At 37.6% G+C, this 23,349-nt stretch overlaps 1 protein-coding gene across 8 annotated transcripts in view; it reads right to left on the bottom strand.

The window, feature by feature from the left end:
• Positions 1–23,349, bottom strand: part of CHD9 (chromodomain helicase DNA binding protein 9) — a 104,891-nt gene that overhangs the window by 50,339 nt on the left and 31,203 nt on the right. For 6 of the 8 annotated variants that reach the window (XM_067302579.1, XM_067302582.1, XM_067302583.1 and 3 more), the window contains one exon: positions 9,458–9,795. In XM_067302579.1, coding sequence (XP_067158680.1) covers positions 9,458–9,795 — 338 coding nt within the window. Of the gene's footprint in view, positions 1–9,457; positions 9,796–10,997; positions 11,046–23,349 lie in introns of those variants that run through there. The other 2 variants (XM_067302586.1, XM_067302587.1) reach the window with 1 other exon arrangement.

The raw sequence follows: 23,349 nt of genomic DNA, 5'->3' as shown, positions 1-23,349 counted from the left end.
AAAACACTGAGAAGGTAGCTGAAACATTTTTATCTCATTTGTTTCTCTTTGGAAAATGCCCAAATAAGAGAACTATCACGTATTTACTACATCCAGACTAACAGTCCACACAGAAAACAAAACTCTTAAATTACCAAAACACTATAGGTTGTTTAAACAACATGGCTAAAAAGATGATAGTCATTTTAAAAAGCAATTAACATTTCTACATGTTTTCTATATTTAGCCAAAGTTTGTTCTGTAGAAAGGTTAAAAAAAAAAAAAAAAGATTACTTCCACCTTTTGGTTTCCTAGAAAGAATGGTGCGGTGCTGGCAAATTGAAGTTAAGCTGCAGTAAGCATCACAATTCTGCATTTAAGAACTACTGCTTGTTCAAAAGTGAATTCTGGAGCTCAAGCCCCTGCTTTGCGTTAGGTGTTCGCAGTTTAATTATTAATTATAAAACATTTTTCATAGTCACAGTAAATAAAATTTCAGAAACGAACACAGTGGTTTCCCTATTGTCTTCCAGGGTGGTTTCTTTCCATCTCTGATGAGTTTTTTTTTTTTTTTTAATACTGTTTGATTTCAGGTATTTGTAAAACATGCTTCTTCCTGATAACAGACTTGGACAGTCCATTTACACCACTTTTTCCCCCTGCTTCGCTTCGGAGAACGTAAAGGTGTGTCATTAGCACGCGTCAGCTAATACAAGCAATTAGCTACGTTTTCCCCAGTCTAACGCAGACAGGGCACACTGTGATGCAGCTTCTGAACCTCTTGTGAAAGGGACTTGCGGACGCTTGAATTTAACACAGATTCAAAGGGACACCCGACAAATCTACGGGCAGGAAGCTACTGAAGACCAGTAAATTCATAAAACCGTACCTATCTCGGGAAGCTCCTGAAGTGAGTGTTTGGCGGTTGGGAAATCATTCAGAAGTACCACGTTTGCCCTGTTTTTGCACTCCTCCCAGTGCATCTACTTGTGGCCGTTGCTGGAGATGGGATACTAAGCTAGATCAATCTCTGTTCTTGCCTAGCAGAGACACTCCTGGACGCTCCTATAAGCCCCCGTGGGAAGAGGGTTACACAAAAGCATTAACGCACGAGTGTCTAATGGGGGGGACAGTGGAGCAGTGAACAGAAAGCTCTGAAAACTGAACTGAAGGATTCTGGTAGGGCACAGTGGAAGAGAGCCTGGCTCTGCTGGACTTTGGTGTGGCGCTGAACACTATCAGCAGACACGTATGCAAAAGGGCTTGCTTTAGTTTCAGACAAAAACTAAACCTGGGATGCAAAAACATCAGGCAAGCCAGAGATGTAATGAATACATATATGAGGGTAAAGAATGCACAAAGCATCCAAACTATTATCAAGTGAGTGGCGAGGGAAGCATCTAACAAAAAGAAAAGGAAAAAGAAAAATTGTTGCACGTGGAAAAGTAGACTGTATGGAGAGGGAAACCTGAAAAAAATAGGAATCACTTCTCTTTGCCCAGATCTTGAGGGAAAGGAATGGGAAAAAAACAATTCCATGTCTGATGGAACAAGAGCTATCACCAAGAACCCTACAAAAATTACATCTTTATTAAAAGGGATGTATTGGAATTCAAAACCTAAACTACAAATTCTACCTAGTGAATGAAGAATTAAGAAATATTGTATGAGTTCATGATAATTGACAAGATCAGTGTCTTCCTTGGCAAAATGAAGTGCTCTCTGTTGGATTTTACATATATTTCACGTGCTCATCTGAACTTTGCCCACATGTTAAGCAAGTGCAACAAGTTGTGCTGATCTGTAACTGTCCCCTGTCGACCTCTTCACTGAAATAACTGGACAAAGAGCATATTCAATCCAATGAACTCATAATTTTAAATTAATATTTTCCCCCAATAAATAAGATCATGAGTCTTCTCTTTCAGTTGGGGAAAATAAGGCAACAAAACCAGATGTATGTATGCCAAAGAGATAATTGTGATTTTCAGATATATTCTGTTTCTTTTTAAATGGAAAACAAGACTGCTTTAGTAACAACAAAGAAAAAGGATAAATAAATATATTTTAATATTTATTTAATATTGGTATAAGTCAAGTTGGAAGGGATCTCTGAGGCACATCTGGTTCAACACCTACTCAAAGTCAACTTCAAAGCTGTTTTATGTTATGCAGGACCTTGTCCAGTCAAATTCTAGATATGTCCAAGGCTGATAGCTCTCTGGGCAACCAGCTCCAAATTTTGACCATCCTCTGTGTACCAGTAGATTAAAGTGCTTCCTAAATGCATGTTGCTATGTTAAGCATTTGTATCCCTGCAGCCTTAGCTTCATCTTCATTTCATGCATCACCTTAGACTCGGATTGCTTCTGGATTCAAATAAAACAGTAGTAAGAAAGGCCCTGACAGTTCTCCTATGGGCTGTAGTGGTATCCTTTGAATAGCAGAGCAATGTAAGGACCTTCAGTTACAGCACACAGGCTACAGAGAGTGTATTTTGTGACTAGAGACGGCTCTAACTCCATCTTTCCTCGCACACTTTTCCTCTCCTTTTCTTTAGTAGTACCATCACCTCTTATCCTGTCCCTGCAGTCTTAGCAGGGAATTACTCCATTCCTCCACAGGCCGCTCCGTCTTACTTGGTTCTTGCAATCCCCCCCCAGCACTCCTCTTCCCTACAGGCTGCAGATCCGCAAGCCTCCTCCTCGACGTGGGTACGGATACAGAGCCGCTGCCACGGAAGGGAGCAGACGCACTGCTTCACTCCGCTCTGAGCCAGGGCCCAGAACCACAGCGCTCCCTCGTATCAGAAGTTGCTGAAAAACAGTCTGGTGCTAAAACCATCAGTTTCTATTAGTAAAAATGCAATCTGCTCACATTTTGGCCAGAAACTTCTAAAAAATCTGCTATGTGAAAACGATTTTCAGAAGCTGGTAAACTGGATCAATTCAATCAATTTTCACTGAAAAAGCAAGTTCTCTTCCTTACCAGTTTATAAATTTCTGCATGAAATCAGAGAGATCCTTGGCTAAAATCTCTTTTTCCACACTGAAACAAACTGTTCAGAACAGAAGCTATTCTGTTTCTCTAGAAGAGAAACAGCACACTGTAGGCACAGTATAAATAATTTCACTATGCTCCACACCAATTTCACTTTTTCTTGCTTTTTAAAACCTAAAACATCTTATTACATAACATCTGGAAATACTATCATAATTAGAAAATGTAGATTTTTTAAACATATATTTCCTTCTTCTGTATTCACAAATTAAAATAAAAAAGTTGAGAAACCTATTATTTCTAATCCTTAGCATATGACTCGGTGTTTTGGGACCACAAACCTAGAAGACTTGAAGTACCTGCAAGACCACCATGACCTACAATTTGAGGAGCACATCTCTGAACTGTGCAGCTTCCTCCTCATAAATTAAAAACTTCTAAGAATCTGTTGCATCCCCCCTTCTGTTTAAAAACAGAGAAATGTGATAGAAGAGTTGTCAGTACTTTAAATAGCTTTAGCATTATGAAGAACAATTTCAAAGCCTTCCAAATAATAAACATGACAAAATATTAAAGAGAAAAGTAAAGAAAGATGGCAACTTTGTATTATGCATGTAAGAAATAATAAGATACTGCTGGACTTTGATGCATGCCTTTGATACATCATTTTACTTCAACTTTCTCCAAACAGAGAAACACTAAGCATCTAATTATTAGTGTGCCAAACAGCCACCTCCCAGATATTTTAATTCATAGTCAAATCATTTGTTATGTTACTAGCCATAAAACACCTACATTATCAACAGCTATGTTAGTATTCTTTAATAACTCAGTTAAAAAATCTTATCTATTAGCAAAATCCAAAGCAGATTTTCTCTTGACAAGATACAGTATCCTCTTGCAATCAGAGATACTGGTAGTATAAATAAAAGTTGTTATCATTTTACCATATGCTTAATAAGCAATGATAGCATACTAAAATTAGCCACTGTCTCGGTCTCCAGTTATATCTGCCATTAATACCTGGACTGCGCGCTGATTTTTAACACACTAGTCTAGTCTCAAACAAACAAGCAAACAATGCTTTCAGGTTCGTACTGAATTAGAATAATAATGCAAGAGAACAAACTAGTGTTTAGTATTTGGTTGACAAAACCATGCTGTTTTGCATCCATGTATCCTGCAAAAGAAACTGAAGACTTTGTCACTTAAACCCAACTTCCACATCAACACTAGAATTTGAGCGCAGCAAAAACTACGCCAAGGAGCCACAGCTCAGCGCGTGCAAACGCATCCCGGCAGGACAGGCCGGTTTGGAGGGCGTGTGCCATTCCTAATGGCGACAGAACGGGGAAGGGGGGTGATCTAACAGACCAGAGAGACGCAGTGGGATCCCTTCCCATGAGGCACAGATTTCTCACCCAACATTTGGCTATGATTTACCTGAAATATACTACAAGAAGCAACTTTGCAATGTCTGCTACCCATGACAAGCATTTGAAGCTCTTGTATTTAACCTTAAATGATATAGCACCAGCATAACATGGGGATCATTTGCTTTCTCACATCTCCTGTTGCTAACTGAGTTTAGACAGGATTCAAACCATCTTACCAGTATTATATCAAAGAGTGATCACATAAAGATTTGCTGTCAGGCTCTCAGGTTCCTAAAATACTCTGTACTGTAAGGGTATATCTGAGACCTAGTTCAAGGCTACAGTGACATTTACTCATTTGAGTAGCGCAGCGGATCACAAAGGACTTGCTGGATTCATGTACTACATAATTTAAGGGTTAATAATTAAAAGAAGATGCATCATTGTTCTTTTTAGTACACAAAACAATCAACGTGTTTCTGATAACAGGAAACAGTTTTGAACTTAAAGGGCTACCTACCATCCCGAACTGAACTTCTGTAAATCTACTTCTACTTAGGTGTTGGTTTTTTTTTTTTTAATTATGCAGTGGGGGAAAAAAAAAGCTTAAATGTAGTCTACTGATATTGTCCTTTACATCAGCAATGTGGAGCTGCTGCTTTTCATTAAGGCCATGATATTTAATTTTATGTCTGAGTAGGTGGGAATACAGTGAGAGTTATAAAATCTAAATGCCAATCTACTTTTCTGAACAACAGAATGTTCATGAATTCATCATTCTTCTACCCTTTACACCAAGTGGTGTTAAAGTACACTTTTTAGTTTAAATATGCATCACCTTAAATGGAAGAAGTGGAATTATAATCAATTAGAAAAGCCTATAAATAGATACAAATTCTATGCAAAAATGTTAAGCATTTAAATAGATTCCTAAACATCAATGCACTATGCTGGCTATCCAGAATAAGAAAAGTGGGTCTGCAGTTTTCACAAAAATTGTAAAATATGACAGCTGTCAAGAATTAACTTGATAAGTAACCAATGCATAAAACAAACTGGTTACATAATTTGATAATGCTAAATATATTATATATACATTCTTTTACTTTTCATAATTTGTCATACACTTAAAACAATCTTAGTAATAAGAATTCAGTCATTTGTCTTCACCAATGCTTGTGGCACAGCAACTTTAATTATTGAATCCAGTTCTAAATCTTCTGACTGAATTAATAGGTGCTATTTCTTTGACTTCAATAGATCAGAGGATTAAAATCCTTAATCTCTGCCTTTAGAACAAAACTGTAGCCTGCCTAGAAAGTAGTTGCTAGTAATTTATATCTAACAATGATAAACTGAAGAGAATCATGCTGTAAGTTTTTACTGTACCTGTAGATCTCATAGGAATCACTAAGGAAAATAGTTAAAATGAAGCTTGAAAAGACATACTAATTTATGTATAATTAGCAAGAAAAAAAATGATTGTTTAAAATCATCCTGTCCCCTAAATTACAACACACAGTAGCTGAACTTATTTTGATCCTAGATGAGGGCTACTCAATTTCAGTAAAAGCCGCACTGTATTATATCATACTTTTACGGACACACTTTTGCTGGCGGCTCCTGGGCAGTTTTACCAAGGTACGTTCAGCGAGTAGCGTGGTGGCTCCAGCTCTGCCAGGCCCAGCACAGCAGCTGGCTACCAGCCGCAGCTGGGAAACCGGCACCCTGCAAACACTCCTCGAGCCACCCAGCACGCGCCACACAGTCAGGGCCTTTGCAAGACCCTAGCAAAGGCTGCGACCACAGTCGAAACCAGAGTTCATTGTTTGAGTACCAGACTGGAGAAGGCACAACGGTGCTCACGTTGGATAGACTAGGTTTGATGCTACTGGGGATGTGAAAGACCAGATAAAAGTCATTCTTCTCAGAAAAAGCAATACATTTATGACCAGTCTCTGCTCTTCCAGCACCATACGAGCCTGCAAATGAAGTAGGAGTCCCCTGAAGAAGGAGCCTGCCTTTCGACCTTTCCTCGAAGCAGCCTAACTCCGCACCCCGTCCTGCACCGGCCTGACTCTCAGACTCAAGCTGAACTTGCATACCGAAGAGTTAATGCAAATTAAATTTGTTTGCTATAGAAATTACTGGAAAGAAAGATGTCATCTGGGATGGACATATCAGAGCGGAGGTCCTTTTAGAAAGGAAAGGCAGATGCACACAAACAAGTTCTCCCTACTTATTAGAATGTATTCTTGGCTTATTTTATTACTGTACACCTGTAACTAAGGTGTCATCAGTGATGTTACTGCTTGTAAAAGAACTGCAGTTGATAACAGTAGGTAATTTGTTTTGTTTTTATAATGGGACTTCTTAGTGTCTTCAGCTTTCAGGGTGCTTGCATTTAAGCAGTAAAGAAAATGTCCTGTCATATATATCATGCTTTTTTTTGTTTGTTTTTTTTCCCCTCGAGTTAATTAAAAAGTGAGTTTTCCCACTTTAGAAAGACTTCAAAAATCTATATTTCTAAGAGAAAACCAAAAGTTTTAATGAAACAAGTCATGCCTTCCCCTTCATCCCCAAAGCACTCATGTCTTTTCAAGATATTATTTTAACATGGTAAAACTTTCTCCCAAGGTTTGACCAACTAAACCAAATGATGATTCAATCATTTTGTTTTATTTTAAGATAATGGAGAAAACAAATGTAAGCCAACAACTTGCACATCCAAAACCTTAATCGTATTTTGATATCACAGTAATTTCCAGAACGTGCTTAGATTCATTAAAGAATATTTTCTTAAGACTTTAATATAGGAAGAAAGCATTAGAAGAGTTTCTTAGCCTTTTAAAACTCTTACTTATTACTAGATTTCATTTTTCTTCAAATAAAACAGATTCTAATAAAAAGAACTTTGGTAATCATACAATTTTTTAGCCATCTTTGAAAAAGCCAACTGTAAACATTCTACAGTAAATATTGCTTGTATATAAGAGCAACAGTTCCACTTGCACTTCAAGTAAAGTCTGGCAGAATTATTCTTTAAAAAGTAGTAATAATAATAAAAGGGCCTTTTTTAATTCACTGCTCTTCAAAGCAGCTGTATTATATCCTTCCTAAACATTTTGTATTTTATTTAACTGAAAGCATAAAATAGTGCAACTACAATGTAACACCACATGAAGCTATTCAGATACCAAAGAGTGAAGCAACTGGGAGCCAGGAAACATCAGATTTACAGCTGCCCACCAAACTCTACAGGCAGTGCCGAATCTGCGAGAGGCGGCTCTAGGCGCCTCTCCCCGCTGCTGGGGAGCGGGGCGGCTGCTGAGCCCTCGGCAGCCCCACGCGCCGGGCCAAGGCCCGCCTGGCAGCGGCGGGCGGTCAGCGGAGCGCTGCCGGGGCCTCAGCTGGTCGCACAGGGAAACGACGGAGAGGCAAACCTTGACCGATCAAGGCAAATGGACCAGAGTCATCTGAACTGGAGTCTCTCTACCAGCTTCAGGGTACTTTGGATCGAGCCCAAATAGCATGTTTAAAAATATAGTTTGGGAAACATCTTGTCGACTTGTCACTTCACTCTGCTTTGTGATATCTTGAAAATAAATCCAAATTAATGTGGAGAGTTAAGTGTTTCACGAAGACAGAAAACTGTCTGGAGAAGTATAAATCAAAGGTAACAGTTTCTTTCACTGTTCTGAAACAGAAAAAAAGTCATGGAAACAATGTAATATATTACAAGGATTATAGTTTGGTAGGTTTTGTTAATTATCCGGGAGAATGAATAAAAAGCACACTACGAGCAATTCATATAAAACTTCAAGAGACTGATACTAGCCAAACAACAGTGTATAAGTTTCCAGATTGGAAAGACACACAAAATGCCTGTTATAGAACATCATTCAATTTAGGAATATGAAAGTAAAATTAACTTTGGAAGTAAATATCCCAAACCCCACTTTTGACAAGCAGATGGAGGAAAAAAATCCAGGAAGCAGCATTAAGGAGTATAATGAACATTATCCACATGTCAGGCCATAACTAGAAAGGAAGGAAATAAAGACCAGGAAAGTTCAGGTTAAGAACTAATGAGAGTTTACAGTAATAACCTTTATACTATAGGATAACTTCAATACATAAGAAAAGCACAAATCTAGAAAAATTGCAAACTAAATTGCAGAGAAATGAGCTGATTAAAAGAACATTCATTTATGCTTCATAAACATAAGAATATAAATATGTATGTGAGACATTTAATTCTGGACAGATGTGCCAGTTAGTATTTCTGTTATTGCAAAAAGGGCATAGTATTCCAAAAATAAAAATCACATCACAGCTAAGATTTCTGTTTCAAGTCCTACTTGACAGACTTAGCATTGGCAATCCCATGCTTTCCTTTAAAGCTCTACTGGAGAAGGGGGTTAGCTCCGAAGTCGGAAGGAGTGCCACCTACTGAATCCCTTGAATCCCTAGCAGCACTCTAACATCTTACAAGTTTTTTGGAGGCACCTTACCAAGGTACCAACCCAGCCTGACCCAGCCGAGTCTGCACAGTTTTTAAGATGGCAGATCAAGTTGATAGGACCGAAGACTACAAAGCACTTTGAATAAGAATTTCCCAATATACACTTTACCTTTGATACAAGATGTGATACCTACATGAATATTCACTTCCCCAAAAGTTCATTAAAGTTTCAGTTTCTTCCTATGCAGTTTATCATATATACTGCATTGATGATATATGCCACAATTGATAAAGACAGCATTTATAATATCAGATAAACCTATTTAAAACTCAAAACAGATTACACTGGTAGATGAAAGATACTTTGGTCTTGTCTGTGCTTCAAAGTAGACAGTAATGTAGGCTATGAATTTAAAATATGAAAGCTATTCTTTTCAAAGGACAGTCCTAAAATGATTTAATCTAAAGAGAAAACAAAGCATTCTTGTTCCTGAATAAGAAAGTCCACACATGGACTTAATCAGAAAGAATTTTCTGTAGGCGGTGGGGAGAATATTTTGTTACCAGTAAGCAGTTTTCATTTTAATAGAATGCTTGCAAACTGAAGAGAAATAAGAGGACATTTTAATCTACTTACCCAATTTTTGTTTTCTCTTTAATTTTGGATGAAGAACCAGTTTTTGCCTTTTTGCCCTCCTTGTCCTTTGGTTTCGATTTAACTTTTCTTCCTTTCTTTTCCTCTTTTCCTTCAGCTGAAACACTGGGGAAGTTTTCAGGACTCATTACTCGCGGAATGTTTCTCTCTCCTCTCTCTTTTGCTTTTGCAATTGCTTCGGATATTATGCGATTTGCCTTCTCTTGTTTACTTTCAGAGTCTGCTTTTTTCTTCTGCTTCTTTTCAGACATTGCCCTCACCTGGGTATTCTGCAACTTAGTATACGATCCTGAACCATCAGTCTTTTTGGAGGAAGGAGGCTGTAATAAGAAACAAAAAGTAAACAAAATCCCTTATTTTAACAATACTAACATTCTTTTAGAAAACGTGCAAGTGTTCTTAATCTGGAATCGCATTCAAAAAAAAAATCAAACTGGCAGGGATTCATACAAGGACACAACAAAGAAGGAAAATGATTCTGTTTTACCACAGAATGGCGTGGGTTTCAGAATGAGTACGTCAATTGTTAGGTTTTAAACAGCCAGTCTACATACTGAAAAATCATTAAAATATATTCTTCTAAAATTTTCTCGCCCTTCTTTCCACCTCTGTAGTTAGAGTCACCAATTCTTAAACATTCCCATACATTTGACACACATCTCTAATAAATATTCTTCTCAGAATCTGAAAAAGCAAAGAATTACCGGAGGTAACAGCATAAATATTCCTCTTTTGATAAGACATCAGGGCCATAGATATCTTAAAGCAGACATAAGATCTGCAAGGCTAACTCAGTGCTAAACAGAACAGACGCTTGAACAAAATCAAGATTAAGAAAAAGACAAAACCAAAACTAAACTATGCAGCATATTAGTAAATAGATCCGAAAGCAGTATTTATTTTATTTAGAACAACATGAAGTTCAATACATTAGTTAGAAGATGTAACTCTTGCTTTTATTTTAGGGTTTTTAATCACAGCTTCATCTACGCAGAATTGTTTACACCAAGAATTCAGTATCCAAATTATCAGTCTCTCCTTAAGCAGACTAGAAGACATGTTTTTGCTTTCCTCCCCTCCCCCTTCCCCTTTGAGGAATGGAAAGAATTTCCTATTCAAACAGACAAAAAAGCCCAGCAGATAACAGTTATGTTACGTTCTCACCCGTAAATGCGCCTCTGACTACTGCATGAAGAAAAGCCACCAGGAATTTCCAAACACATTTTCAGGCCAAATCCAGTGCACTTCACTGGATACATTTTCTATACGTGCCTCAAAGGCTTAATAGCAGTGCTGCAGCACTGGGAAGGAGGCAGGGTTTAGGATCACTCTCTAAAATGCCACCTTAAGGCCTACAGGCTATAACAAATAACCAAGACTCGAGAAAACAGCAACAAGCTCAAGATGGCGATGCAGCACGACTCCCGCAGCAGCAGCCAGTAATAAGGAAGGTTATTCAATCCCATTAGCCTTTTAGCCCAAAGAACCCCTCCTCCTCCCACTCATTCAGGCTTTCACTTACCCTTCCTCTTGGCCTCTTCACTGAAGACATTTTTGGCGTCAGACAAAGGCTTGCCCTCTGCTTTTTCAGCACCCCAGGCAGTGCTCAAGAGAAAAGCATTGAAAGAAGATTGCTAAATGGCCTATTTAGCAAGCTGCAGCCAAGATATGCACAACCCTCCACAAATACACATTGTGATTTATCCACATCTTTCTCCCTTGACAAGTATCCATCCACTGATCGTCCAACTCAGGTACGACAAAGACCGTCTACCTCCCGCACAGCGCTGAATTTCAACAATAGCTGTAAGCAGATAGCCAGATTCCAACAAAGCACAGAAAGAAATGAATGCACAAAGCATCAAAATGCATCAGCATGAATATTAGAGATGTCGTTAAAAATACTGACTCCTTCTGCGGAAGTAGGCCAGCAGATGGTGCTACCAGTTATTATTCCATTAGACTCTGCAATTTAACCCCCAACGGGCTGCTCTTCCCTGCATGTGGCACGGTGATTAACTCTTACTTTTCCACCTCCTGCAGTAATACCACGAATGCCGTTTCACTTCGGTTGAGAATCGTGGGAACTAACCATTTCTGTGTATTCTACTTCGCTGCAACTTTATAGCGCTCTCATCTAAACTGAGGGAGGACACACGCACAACCCCTTCGTCTGTGGCCTCAAACGCATTTTGCTCTCCAAGATGCCTTTTACTTTTTTATACTGAACTTACGACTGTAAGCTAGTAAGAGTGATCAGAAGCATCCTATTACAGACGTCTCTGTTTCTTACAGAAAATGGAAGAATTCCCTTAAGTCGATTTTATTCTCCCCCCACCCCACCCAAGACCTAGAGACCTCCTCAATTAAATGGAACATGACTATGTAGTAAACTCCTGTTCATTCCAAGATTATTTTGAAATGTTATTTTAAAAGATCTGACCAAATTTTAAAAATGTATTGTTAACATATCAAAGCAAACCTAAAAGAAGGTATCAGGTTTTTGAAAAGTTGTTAAAAGGGAAAAACAAAACAAACTTTCATGTGATAGCTATATCCTGGCAGCAGCATCTTTTTCCAAAGCCCATTCAAGAAGAATGAAGACAGACCAGAATATGATTGCTTTTTTTCTTACTACGCATCATGAAATAAATAAAAAATATGTATCGTATGATTTTCCATTGACAATTTAAAATATTGCAGTGATTTTGAGATTTTTAAAGTTAGGTCTTGGGCTTAACCAGACTTTCACGTCTTTTAAGACTCACTTCAAAAGGACCTTCATTGTCCATTTAAAATATTAGTGGTACTGATACATTAACTGGATTGTTTTGTAAACAACACCACTTAAATTCAAAGTTATTTCTGTAAACATGCAGCTTAATACACAAGGACAAGTATTAAATTTTAATTTTATTTTTTCAAACTCTAACCAAGATGCTTCTAAATTACAATTATACAACCTATAACAGAAGTTGCAGTGATTTATCTTTTAAGGGCATTATTTCACAAGTTAGTGAAAAATGCTAAACAGTTTATTATTTTAATATTTTGAGATAAAAAAAATTTTTCCTGCTTCACACTCAGTATAATTTTAGCTCTAAACCAAAAGCTATTAAAGCTAGTAATGTTAGAGGATTTTAAAACGAAATTTGCACTTCCCTGAATATTCTAGGGAAACAAAACAAGAAAAAAAATATATGCCTAATGATTCTGTATGCAATACTAGAAATGGCAGTTTCTTTGGTAAATCTTTTGCAATAATCTTTCTAGAGACTGTTACTTTAAAACAAAGTTTCTTCTTATACATTTCCTCAGAGCTCAAACCTGCCTCTCAGGTTTAATCATTCCTGAATAACTTTTACTACTTCATTACTGTAGAACTGTGAGTTCACTGGACTAGGCAACTGTATGTTTTCATTCCTGAGGCTTGACCCTCTGCTTCTTGCTCTATACTACCGCTTCTGTTTATAGTGTGTCTCCTGCCCTCCACAAACAGTAAACTATGTTAGAAAACGGAGGACGCTTTTTTTTAAAAAAAAAAAAATTTTTGCTGTAATATTTCTAACTAGACAGGAATGCCATACATGAAAATGCAGGAAGGTACCAGTCAGTCATCCTAAACTAAAGCTTTAATTAAACCTGCATCAAGAAAGTCACCACTGTCACAAAACCCAAAATCTGAAAAGAAACACCAGTGTTTTGAGATTAGAAGAACCAGAAACACCCTTACCCCGCAAAGGGCAACATCTGCATAGCATCTACAACAGAAAGGACAAAGCCTTTGCTATGTCAAAAATACCCCTCCCCCTCATTGAGGGATAATGTGCATCAAACATCCTAAAGGAGAATATCCTTTTGCCAATGGCTTACAAAGCTATTCCATCTACCAGCATTAAGAAATAAATTCTTAACTGACAAATACATAGGAGAAGGTGGAAAGGAAAAACTGAAGGCAGCCATGTATTTAAAAAACTGAAAATTTTATTTGGAAAAATATGTTTTTAGTTTTCATGGTTGCAAAGATAATCATCCAAATACAACTGAAAGTAAACCAATGCAATGTTGTCTTCTTGAGCCTGCACAGAGAGAGCTCCAGGGTATCTGCTGCTGCTAATAGCTTTGCCAAGCAGCAGCAGAGTGAAATTAACAAGACTCCAGTCAGTTCCCCTGCTGCTATTCAGAATCCTGTGGGCAGCAATGAAATTGTCAAGAATCATGTCAATTTCATGCTGCTGCTGCTGCCTGGAAAAGCCATTAATAACAGCAGGTATAGGCAATTGGGCTGTTCACACGGAAAAATTATCCCTAAAAAAAATATTAAGGGTGGAATAGAGTAAGACAATAGCTATAGACTTCTCCACCTATGCCCTGATTCTCAGCAGCAAGGACTGCACCTTCTCTTCAGCAGCATTCAAGAGACTTTGACACGCTGTCTTGCAGGAGCAGAAGGGACACCATAAATCTCTGAACGACATCTTTATTAAGCTAATGTAAAAGCAACCAAGTTACCAGGCAATATCCAGAGGGAATCATGACAGAAATCTTCCCAATAGCTAGAAGTACTCTGGTGAGTAGACTTTTCATAAAATGGCATTTCCCCAAAACCTTGTTAGTGGAAAGTTTAGGATATGCACTTGAAGACCTTCTACTGGCACAACAATACTTCCTAAGATGAGCATAAATCATTGTCATCAACTCAAACAGACATTGTTTTTTCCTCCCTTGAAGATGTAAAGCCACTTTAAATTTGTTCCATAACCTCTAATAGTTCCTTCATATCCACTGCATACCACTACCCAGGAAGCCCCAAGAAAATGAGTTGAATATACATAGCAAAACCTTTTACCTTCTAGAAAATCCTACCTTATCTGTTCCATGAACAAAACATTACTTCTACTGTCAGAACACATTTCTTACAGTGTAGCCATTGAAGCCAATGTTATACTACTTTCAATTCTGTATGTGCATAGAATTTTAAGACTAAATCTCTCTCCTGAGCTACATACACTCTAAGGACTGGTAACACCTTTCTCCGGTATTTTAATGTCACACATTCCTGATTTAATTATATAAAGAATCCTTATCTTTAAGAAAAAGACTGATTTTCACTTGTGGATCTACTCACCCAAAGACTAGTTACCACTAAGAACTTAATTATGATCCTAGCTATTCCAAAAATAGAAAGCTAAAAGGTTTACATTGCCAATGACTGGAAAGATTCCTTTACTTCTTGTGGTAGATTAGACACATCTGTGGGAAGAGGCAACTACTAAGCACAGGATGCCTAGAAAGGATAAATTCTTTTCAGTCCACCAGGTCCATGGGCAAATCAAGAGGACCTTGACAGCAACTGCAATGATTTATTTATTTTTCCAGAGTTTCTTCTGAACTGTTTTTTTTACTTTCTTGTTCAACAGTTGTTCCACCTTATCTGCTGGGAGTGCTCTTCAAAGCCAAGCACACTGTCAAATGCAGATCCACAGGGTTCTATCATTTTTCCTTTCTTGTTTGGTGCATATATGAAACTATTAAGGGAGGCAGTGAAGCATTTCAAATTACTATTCTTTCATTATGTTGATAATACTCTTCACTCTTTTCCCTGCTTCCTGTTATCATTGCTAATGAATGAGTGTCTCAATGTTTCAGGTATACAGAATCTTAAGACATACATATACCTGAGACCTAACCCAAAAGTGTTACTGGTACATTAAAGAAAGGAAAAAGAAGATACAGGGGAAAAAAAATCTAGTTTTTCCACTTCCCATATTTGTTACCTGTAACGTTGACAAATGAATAGCTGATTACTACTGCAATGTGACTAGGCAACATTTTATTTTCTGTACAATGGTTACTTCACAATGTAAATTTGGTTACTGTGATCCAAACCTTACAACACATTTAACACTAAGTTTATGACTGAATTTTAAGATTAACTGGAAATAAATATTAATGTAAAGGACAGCAACCTTAAACCGGTCATGTTTCTAAGAGGAAACAAGCGCCTGCTTTTCATGTCACACACTGTCTAGTAAGATGTTGTTTTTCTTCTAAAAGCTACCAAACCCAATAAAACATATTACATACATATACAGTGCTTTCACCACTTTTATAGCTAATATATTACAGTTATTAATGCTGCTGCATCTTAACCAGTAAGGTTCTGATTTACCATCTCATTTGCTGAGAGGAAATCAAACCAATGTAACCAGATCCTGCTAACCCGGGCCTGCTGCAAAGCCAGCATGTGACATTAGAGAATGAGTCTACAGCACACTGAAGTTTCCATTTGGAAGCTTTTGGTTGAAAAGAGAGCTTTTTTGTGGTTCATTGTCAAATACAGCTAGATTCTTTTTCTGAACATCATAGTTGCACAAGAACTGTGGGCTTCCTTCACTGTAAATCTTAAAAGTACTCCTTAACAGAAGTACTATGTAACAGAGCATATTAAATTGCCAGAAAATGAAAGAAATTGAAAGCTTCATCCTGCTTGCTCTACCAAGCTATCACCTTGGACGCATGCCAGCCTTCAGTGGCTTGGTGTTCTGTGCCCGTGCACCCACTTCTCTTTGGTTGCAGCCTGTCATACTGAGCAGAGCTATCTGGAAACTGGCATATGATACCAATAAAACCTCCCGCCTCAGTGCGATTCCACAGGTGCAATTTTCACAGGCAGAACTAGTAACAGTGACTACTTATACTGATCTAAGCCTGAGGCATTGCATATCTTTTGCTCTACCCATAGGGCGGGCACCGCACCAGAAGTACAGTTATTCTTAATAGGAAAGAAAAGTGTGGGCACCTATATATAAAAATATAAAAACATCTAATGATCATATTGGAGATGGAGTTGGATCATACTGATCAACTGGAGCTGTGGATGCACAATGGATCTGAATCACTATGGTTCAGACCAATTTCAGAGGCGCGCTATAACTCTACAGTTTCCTAAAAACCTTTATGCCCAACCTAAGGACCAAAATGTTTTAGCTTTGTTGCCAAAAATATAGAAATGTATCCAGTAAAGGAGCTGCACTACTTTGTTTCTTTCTTGCCCTCTTAGCTGATCTTACCTGCTAATTTTCTCAATTATTTGACTGCTTTAAAAAAAGTTTACCTAACTCAATACTCTACAAAGGAACTTTAGGTTTCACTTATTGTTTGAGACAAGTTCTGTGCAGGCATCTGGAAATGAATGAATCAATATGATACTCAGTCAAATACTTACAGACAAGGAAATAACACAGGTCTTTCCTTAATTTAAAGGGACTAGTCATTAGAGTTTGAAAACCACAGACAAAGCTCTAGAAATGCACTGATCCCCTGAAATCTCACCACATCAAATATATTCTTAGAAGGTACAGGTAAGAGTTAGCTTCTTCTGGAACACATCAATAGAAAAACTTCTTTTTAGCAGGTAAAGAAAGTCAGACAACTTCAGTAACTGTGGGGAATAGGATGTTGCAAAGCAGCAGAAGAGAATGGATCTCCTCAACTTGTTATCGGCCTGCTGGCTGTTAACTCCAGAAAAACCTAACACTAGGTGAAACATCACAGCCGCCCTTCTTGCCCTGGGAAGGGGCAAAATCCTACCAGGATGCAGGCACATCTCCAAAGGAGAAAAAAATACATTGTATCAGGAGGAAGCATCTTCATTGTTTTAACTGCATTAGCAGTAGATAACCAAAAGCAAAAACCAAAGTTGGCTCCAGTTTTTAAGTCTTCGCTGAACAAATATCCGTTAACGTAATCTCTCACCCCAGTAAGTGCTGCTTTAAGAACCTGCTGAATAACACTACAGGGGAGAAGTAGAATAAGCTGTTAACTTTTCTGTTCTATGAGAAACCTTGTACTCTCTCACAAGATTAAATTCAGTACATTTTTGCATTATATTTAAAATTCAGAGTAAGGGGACACCCTGAATTGATATTAAATGTAAATATACTGTATTTAAAGTGCAGTTAAGGATGCTAAAATAATTCTTACTGTATTTAATGATGCAAGCTTTTATTTAGAGAAAACTACTAAAACCTATCTTTTTATGAATGCCTCTCCAATTTCAGAAAGGAGGAAAATTTTATCGAACTTGTGTTTTCCCTTCAAGCAATACTATAATAAAGATACCTCATTTCCTAACTCTTACAACTTTGATAAAGAGAAACCGAAACTTCCTCACAAAACGGAAGCAAACAACAGGAAATCCCTAAATGGGTTTGGCTGGAGTGAGTTTGTATTTTTGGTTTTTTCCCGCAAGGTAAGTCATGTTTTAAGGGGTTATTTTGGGGACTTTGGAAAAGATAAACAAATATTTATTATAAAATTACAAGAACAATCAGCACAAATAGAAATTCATACATACATAAAAAATTGATTATTTTATGTTATAAAAAGAATGATTGTATTCCATCTTTCCAGTTCATCAGCATCAGCTACCATGAAAATATAAGCCATACCAACAAAATGTGACAAGTATAAGGTTAATGTGAGCAAATCACTCTAGCCCTCCTGCTACTATCTGCTGAATTTTCAAAAAGCAGCCTTGGTAGTAAGTGATATGAATAAGGAAGGCAGAAAAATGCCTATACCAGAATTGTGAGCCACTTCATTGCTCTCCATCTGACTTTCTAGAGAGCTCTTTTTCTTTTCTGAATGGTAGAGAACTAGAAACAGTTGTGCAGACATGACTCTCCCCTAAGAGCCATCACCTGTTCTCCACTCCTGCTGTTAGAGCCACAAGATCAGTGTTCTGTATTCAAAGAAATCCGCATTAAAATGCATGTTTTGTTACATATACTGAAACAGCCCATGGCTGATTTTTAAATACAATAAATGTCACTGCTTCCAACAGCAGAGTCCTTTTGTGTTTAAATCACTGTTTAAGTACTATTTTAGTTTTTGACTGCAATTCTGATGCTAAAAACAGGACATATTTAATAGAACAGTGCAATACTGTTCAATTCTTTAACCCTGCTTTTTGATTTTGATCCACCACATACAGTTATACAGCTTCTAATAGATAAGCAAAGTAGCATATTTGCAGAATACGACAAACATTCCTCTGAAAGTGAGCTTTTCAACTATTACACAGCCTAACTTTTCTGAGGACTTAAAACAATCACCACATCCCCAGATACTTAAAATCTCTCTATACCACAGTGCTGACATATATACATGTTTATTACAGGGGCAATTCTAACTTGGAGTCCCATTCTTATCCTTGTCACCTAGTCTTCTATAAATGCTTGTAGCCCTCCCTGCAAATACAGAAATGGGAATTACTTTTTGCCCAGATCAGCTGAAGTTCAGCAGTTCAGCAATACTGCGTAGCCTAATTAACAGTAGTACCAACACAACTGAAGGTAGGACACATCCCAGCACTGAAATAAGCTGAGAGAAGTGGGAGTGGAGCTCCTTACACTAGCATAGCCAGCAATATAAAAATACTGTAAAATTAAGACCTTGATAGAAGTATGTTCTAATAATCCCTTTGTATCTGTATCCAAAAATAACTTTTAGATATTTGCTAGATGCTTCAGTAGGAAAAGGAAGGCAGCAATTCATTCAGCTTTATAATCTAAGTATCTGGGATTTTTTACACTATGAAGTTCCCTGTTTAAGAAATATGTCTGCAGTGAAACACACCTAATTTCAAAACGCATAAGTTATCAGGTGACATGTGACCTGTTATTACAGATGAATGCATGTCTACAAGTGCTGTTAACCTGAAATTGGTTACTTTGCAATAAAGTGAACAAACTTAAAGTGAACAAACTCAGTGTTAAGGGAACAAAAAAAACATTACCAGAAGGTATTTCAGCATGATAAACAAGACCGTTGCTAGGACTGTGTTGATTTTTTTTTCTTAATGCTCCTCAATATAAAATTTCCTTACACCAGCCAAAACCTGTGACAGCGTAGGAAACGTCACACAATGTTTTGAAGTTTAAAATAGCAGTGCAAAGTAGTAGTTCTTTTTTTTTTTTTTTTAACCCAGCCAGATGCTTTGTCATTGGACATACACAACGCATCTTCACGCAGCTATCATAATCAAGATTAACTTAGCTAAGCATTACATGATGTGCAGGTAACAGTTTGTTCACTGCAACTTTATCAAAACTCATTGGCTATCCCAAGGAAATACATTATTAATGCCTTTGCCTGAAGGTCCTCTTCCCCGAGTTGCTTGATCTAGAACAAAAGAAAAAAGACCAAATGTCTCACGCTCACAACTGGCAGAACTGTTGTCCCTCATAGGACAAGGCATACTTCTGTCCCATACGACGAAGCCAGGCTTTGATAATCACAAATTCTTTGACTACAGACCTACAAGGAAGAATTAGCTTTAAAATATTCAGCTAGGTTGTTTTCCAGCTCTCAGGTTACAATTATGCATGTACATTAAACTACAAGTGACAGCCGTTCAATTTTTAGCCATCTTGCTTTAGAAAACAAGGCTGTGCAACCATGCAGTCCAAGTCTGGGCCTTTATGCTTCATGGCTCCTCCTAATTTCTGGCCTGTCGATCAAATTCAGTCAAACTAGAAGGACAGAAATCTCAGAGATGGCCCTACCGCCTACGTGACACAGAGTGAGAGGCACACAAGAGGTACTTTATCAAGTGAAATGAAGCAACGTGAGCTCAATCTTTCTTAGAGCCTGGAGAATCCACATGAGAGGTTGCAATCATCGTAGGCACCAGCTGCAAAATCCGACCCTTTGACACCACATGATCTACTCATGATCTGCTCTTGCTTTCCTCCCTGCTTCCCCTATAGATTCTCTCACCTCACAAAGCAAATCCTGATGGCTCTTCTGCTAAAGCAGGCGCCGTCTTCATAAGTCTCCAAATGGACCTTCCAGTTATAAACTGCCTCATCCCCAACAGCATTCAAATGTACCAAAGCCAAAGAGCAGTGAGTGTGCCATAGGGCCCGTATTTCCTCAGAAGGTATTTTGGCCCAGTGGCTAAAACATCAGTGTATTTTACACCTCCAATCTTGTTATTCTTCTTTTAAATTCATTCTTAGTAGAGTCTAACTTGGCCTTTTATTTCCTTTCCTTCCTGCTTGTGCAACTGAGCCTCTGTAATTTGCACTACTGACAAGACTCCTGTGGCAAATTACTACGTTTTACAGATTAGCAAATGGCTGACTAAGTACTTTGAGGAAAAAAAGAAAGAAAAGGTAAATGTTGTGGAGTGTACTCTGTTCATTTATGACAGTATTTAAACTATAGTCCCTCTACTGAAGTACTAATTTATCTAAGTGTAATACAGTGCTGCACCATTAAATTATGATTGAGAAGTTCTTTTTCAGTGTACAATTTTGAAGGTGTGAGAAAATTAAACTATACTTCCAGAAACCCAGTGTTTATCACAGTTCCCTCTTTCAAGAAATTTAATATGGGAACCTTAAAATTTATGATAATACATTAGATTCCAAATACTGTACTTTCATTCTGATTACCTAAGCCTATTTCAAATCTCTATGCGCAATTAAAAACAAAAAACAAACAAAAAAACCCAAAAGACTGTTGTAATAGTTTATGTTTCTAATTTCAGAAACTAACGTTCACTTTTTAAACCCTTTTTATTTCAAAATATTCTAAAGCTCCCATCCTGAAAAAAAATAGATTTCTATGTTTTAATTGTCTGAAGTCAGTAAGACAGTTTATATGCTCAGGTTTAAGTGCAGGAACAAATCTTTCAATATGATGGTCTAAGTAAAAATTCTGAAAAGTAATGTTTTGTTTTGTTTTTTACTGAAACAAAGTAGTTAATCTCTAACGGGAGAGATTCTTTCAGAAACTGTCAGTGTGGAAAGGAATAAGAGCTGTAAGAACAACTTACTTTAAGGCCTTATGAGTCAAAAGGAAGCAAGCCTTAGCACTTTCTTTCAGAACCACAAGAATGATCAAAAAGCAAAACAAAGGGCCAAATAAAATTCAAGCTTCTATTTGCTTGGAAAGCCAGAACACCAGTAGCATTCTGTAATCAGAGTACCAAGAATCATGAATTCAACTATAACATTCCCCTCCCCACACCCAAAAAGGGGAAAGAGTCATACTGGAATGAAGCACACACTGCCACAGAGTAAGGGCTGCACACAGAACATACCGACCATTTAAAGCTTCCCTTTTCACCAGCAACTTCCACTGCTGTAGTTTTGAAATATACAGTAATTCTTATAACAGCTCAAATAAGCTGACACTAAACCACTGGAACTCTTGCTACTGGCTTCAGCTCAGTAGACAAATGCATCAAGCGCAACCGTACTAGCAGACGCCAGCTAGGAGTTCAGCATCCCAACTTCCGGGCACACAAATTACGGAGGCAACATACCCAACCAGTACACATCCCGGCGTGGCAATACTGACCAGCAGTATCCAAACGCTAGCGACCTTCAGAGAGTCAAAGACTAGCATCTATGTCAATGACCCAATACCAAAACAGATACAAACTACCATACGCACGTGAAACAACAGCACTCAAGATCATTTCAGCTATATGCGCTTGAAAACATACAGTATCTACCACTTGCACATGTAAAACTGCCTCACTTTAAAAACTGGAAAGGGGGATGGGGAGAAAGAAATACATGCTTTTACTAGAAGAAAAAGTATCAGACAAGGTTCAAAGTCCTAAAGCAAATACATTTTTGAGTTAGTATTAAAAGAAAATTTTTAAGCTACTTTTTTTTTTTTTTTTTTTTAAAACATTACAAGAAAGTCTTTCACTCAGGAAAACTGAAAAACTGTTCAAAGTGTTCAGCTTTTACACCTGCAACTGTAAATTCATGTTTGACCTCAGCGGGACATATCAGAATTCAGGAAATTCTTTTCAGTATGGTAGATACAGTTAGAAGATTCTGAATAAAGGTCTTATTTTAGAAGTTGCACAAAGCTTTAGATTGTAAAAAAACAGCTGAAAATTTGACTTTTAAAACAGTTTTTTTTTTAAAAAAAAGGAAAAAAGAACACTTGAATGACTTGTATACATTCCATGCAAAGTGAAGAGCATGATGTTGAATATGCTGAAATAGCTTTTTTCCAACCTCTTCACTACATACCCAACAATTTAAATAGCACAGGCACTATTCAGATTTATAATCTTCGGTAAATTTCCATCTTACTTTAGAAGTACTCAGGTTTTAGCTACTGCTTTCTTATTGAGTAATTTTATATCAAGTAATTCTGTTTATTTTTAGACAGAAATTATGATTTATTATACAAAAGAAAAAAAACCCTTAAAAGTGCTGATTTCAGTGCAAAGCAACAAAGACCAGGCTGCAAGAGCTAGCAGAACAGATAAAACAAAACTGCAAACAACTCCAAATTAAAGTAGAAAACAGCTTTCTTCATTCCATTTTCCCAAGTCTCTACCTGTCCACTCATGCTCTAAATGGCCACCGCTTTTCTACCATGAAGAGACTAATTTCCTCATATTTTTCACCACCAAGCAGAGGGAGAGCCAGGAGACAACCCCCCCTCAAAAAGCACCACCAAGAAGAACAACAAACACAAGAAGCTTTTTACTCCCTTAATACAAAGGCCCGAATGAGCTTCAGCATGCCCGTCGCAGACACGCTCCACAACGAACGGCAAGGCGCAAGCAGGAGGATGGAACAGAACCTGAACGGTAGCTCAATATTGACATAACTTTGTTTCACTTATTGTCAAAATACTCCTAAATATTTTTATAATTAAAGACAAAAACCCTTTCATCCTTATGAAGTTTACTATGAAGGCACTATTTTCTTACACTCTCCCCTCCAAAACCTCTCAATTTAGTCTTTTGCCCCAAATCGCGTCTAGAGTCAGAAGACTGCAAGTGCCCACGCCATCCAGCCGCTACAGCTGGGAAGGGCTGCAAACTG

This window comes from Apteryx mantelli, chromosome 10, assembly GCF_036417845.1.
Source record: "Apteryx mantelli isolate bAptMan1 chromosome 10, bAptMan1.hap1, whole genome shotgun sequence".
Taxonomy (NCBI): domain Eukaryota; kingdom Metazoa; phylum Chordata; class Aves; order Apterygiformes; family Apterygidae; genus Apteryx; species Apteryx mantelli.
Note: the sequence above shows the minus strand (reverse complement) of the source record. Positions and strands in the feature narration are given on the sequence as shown.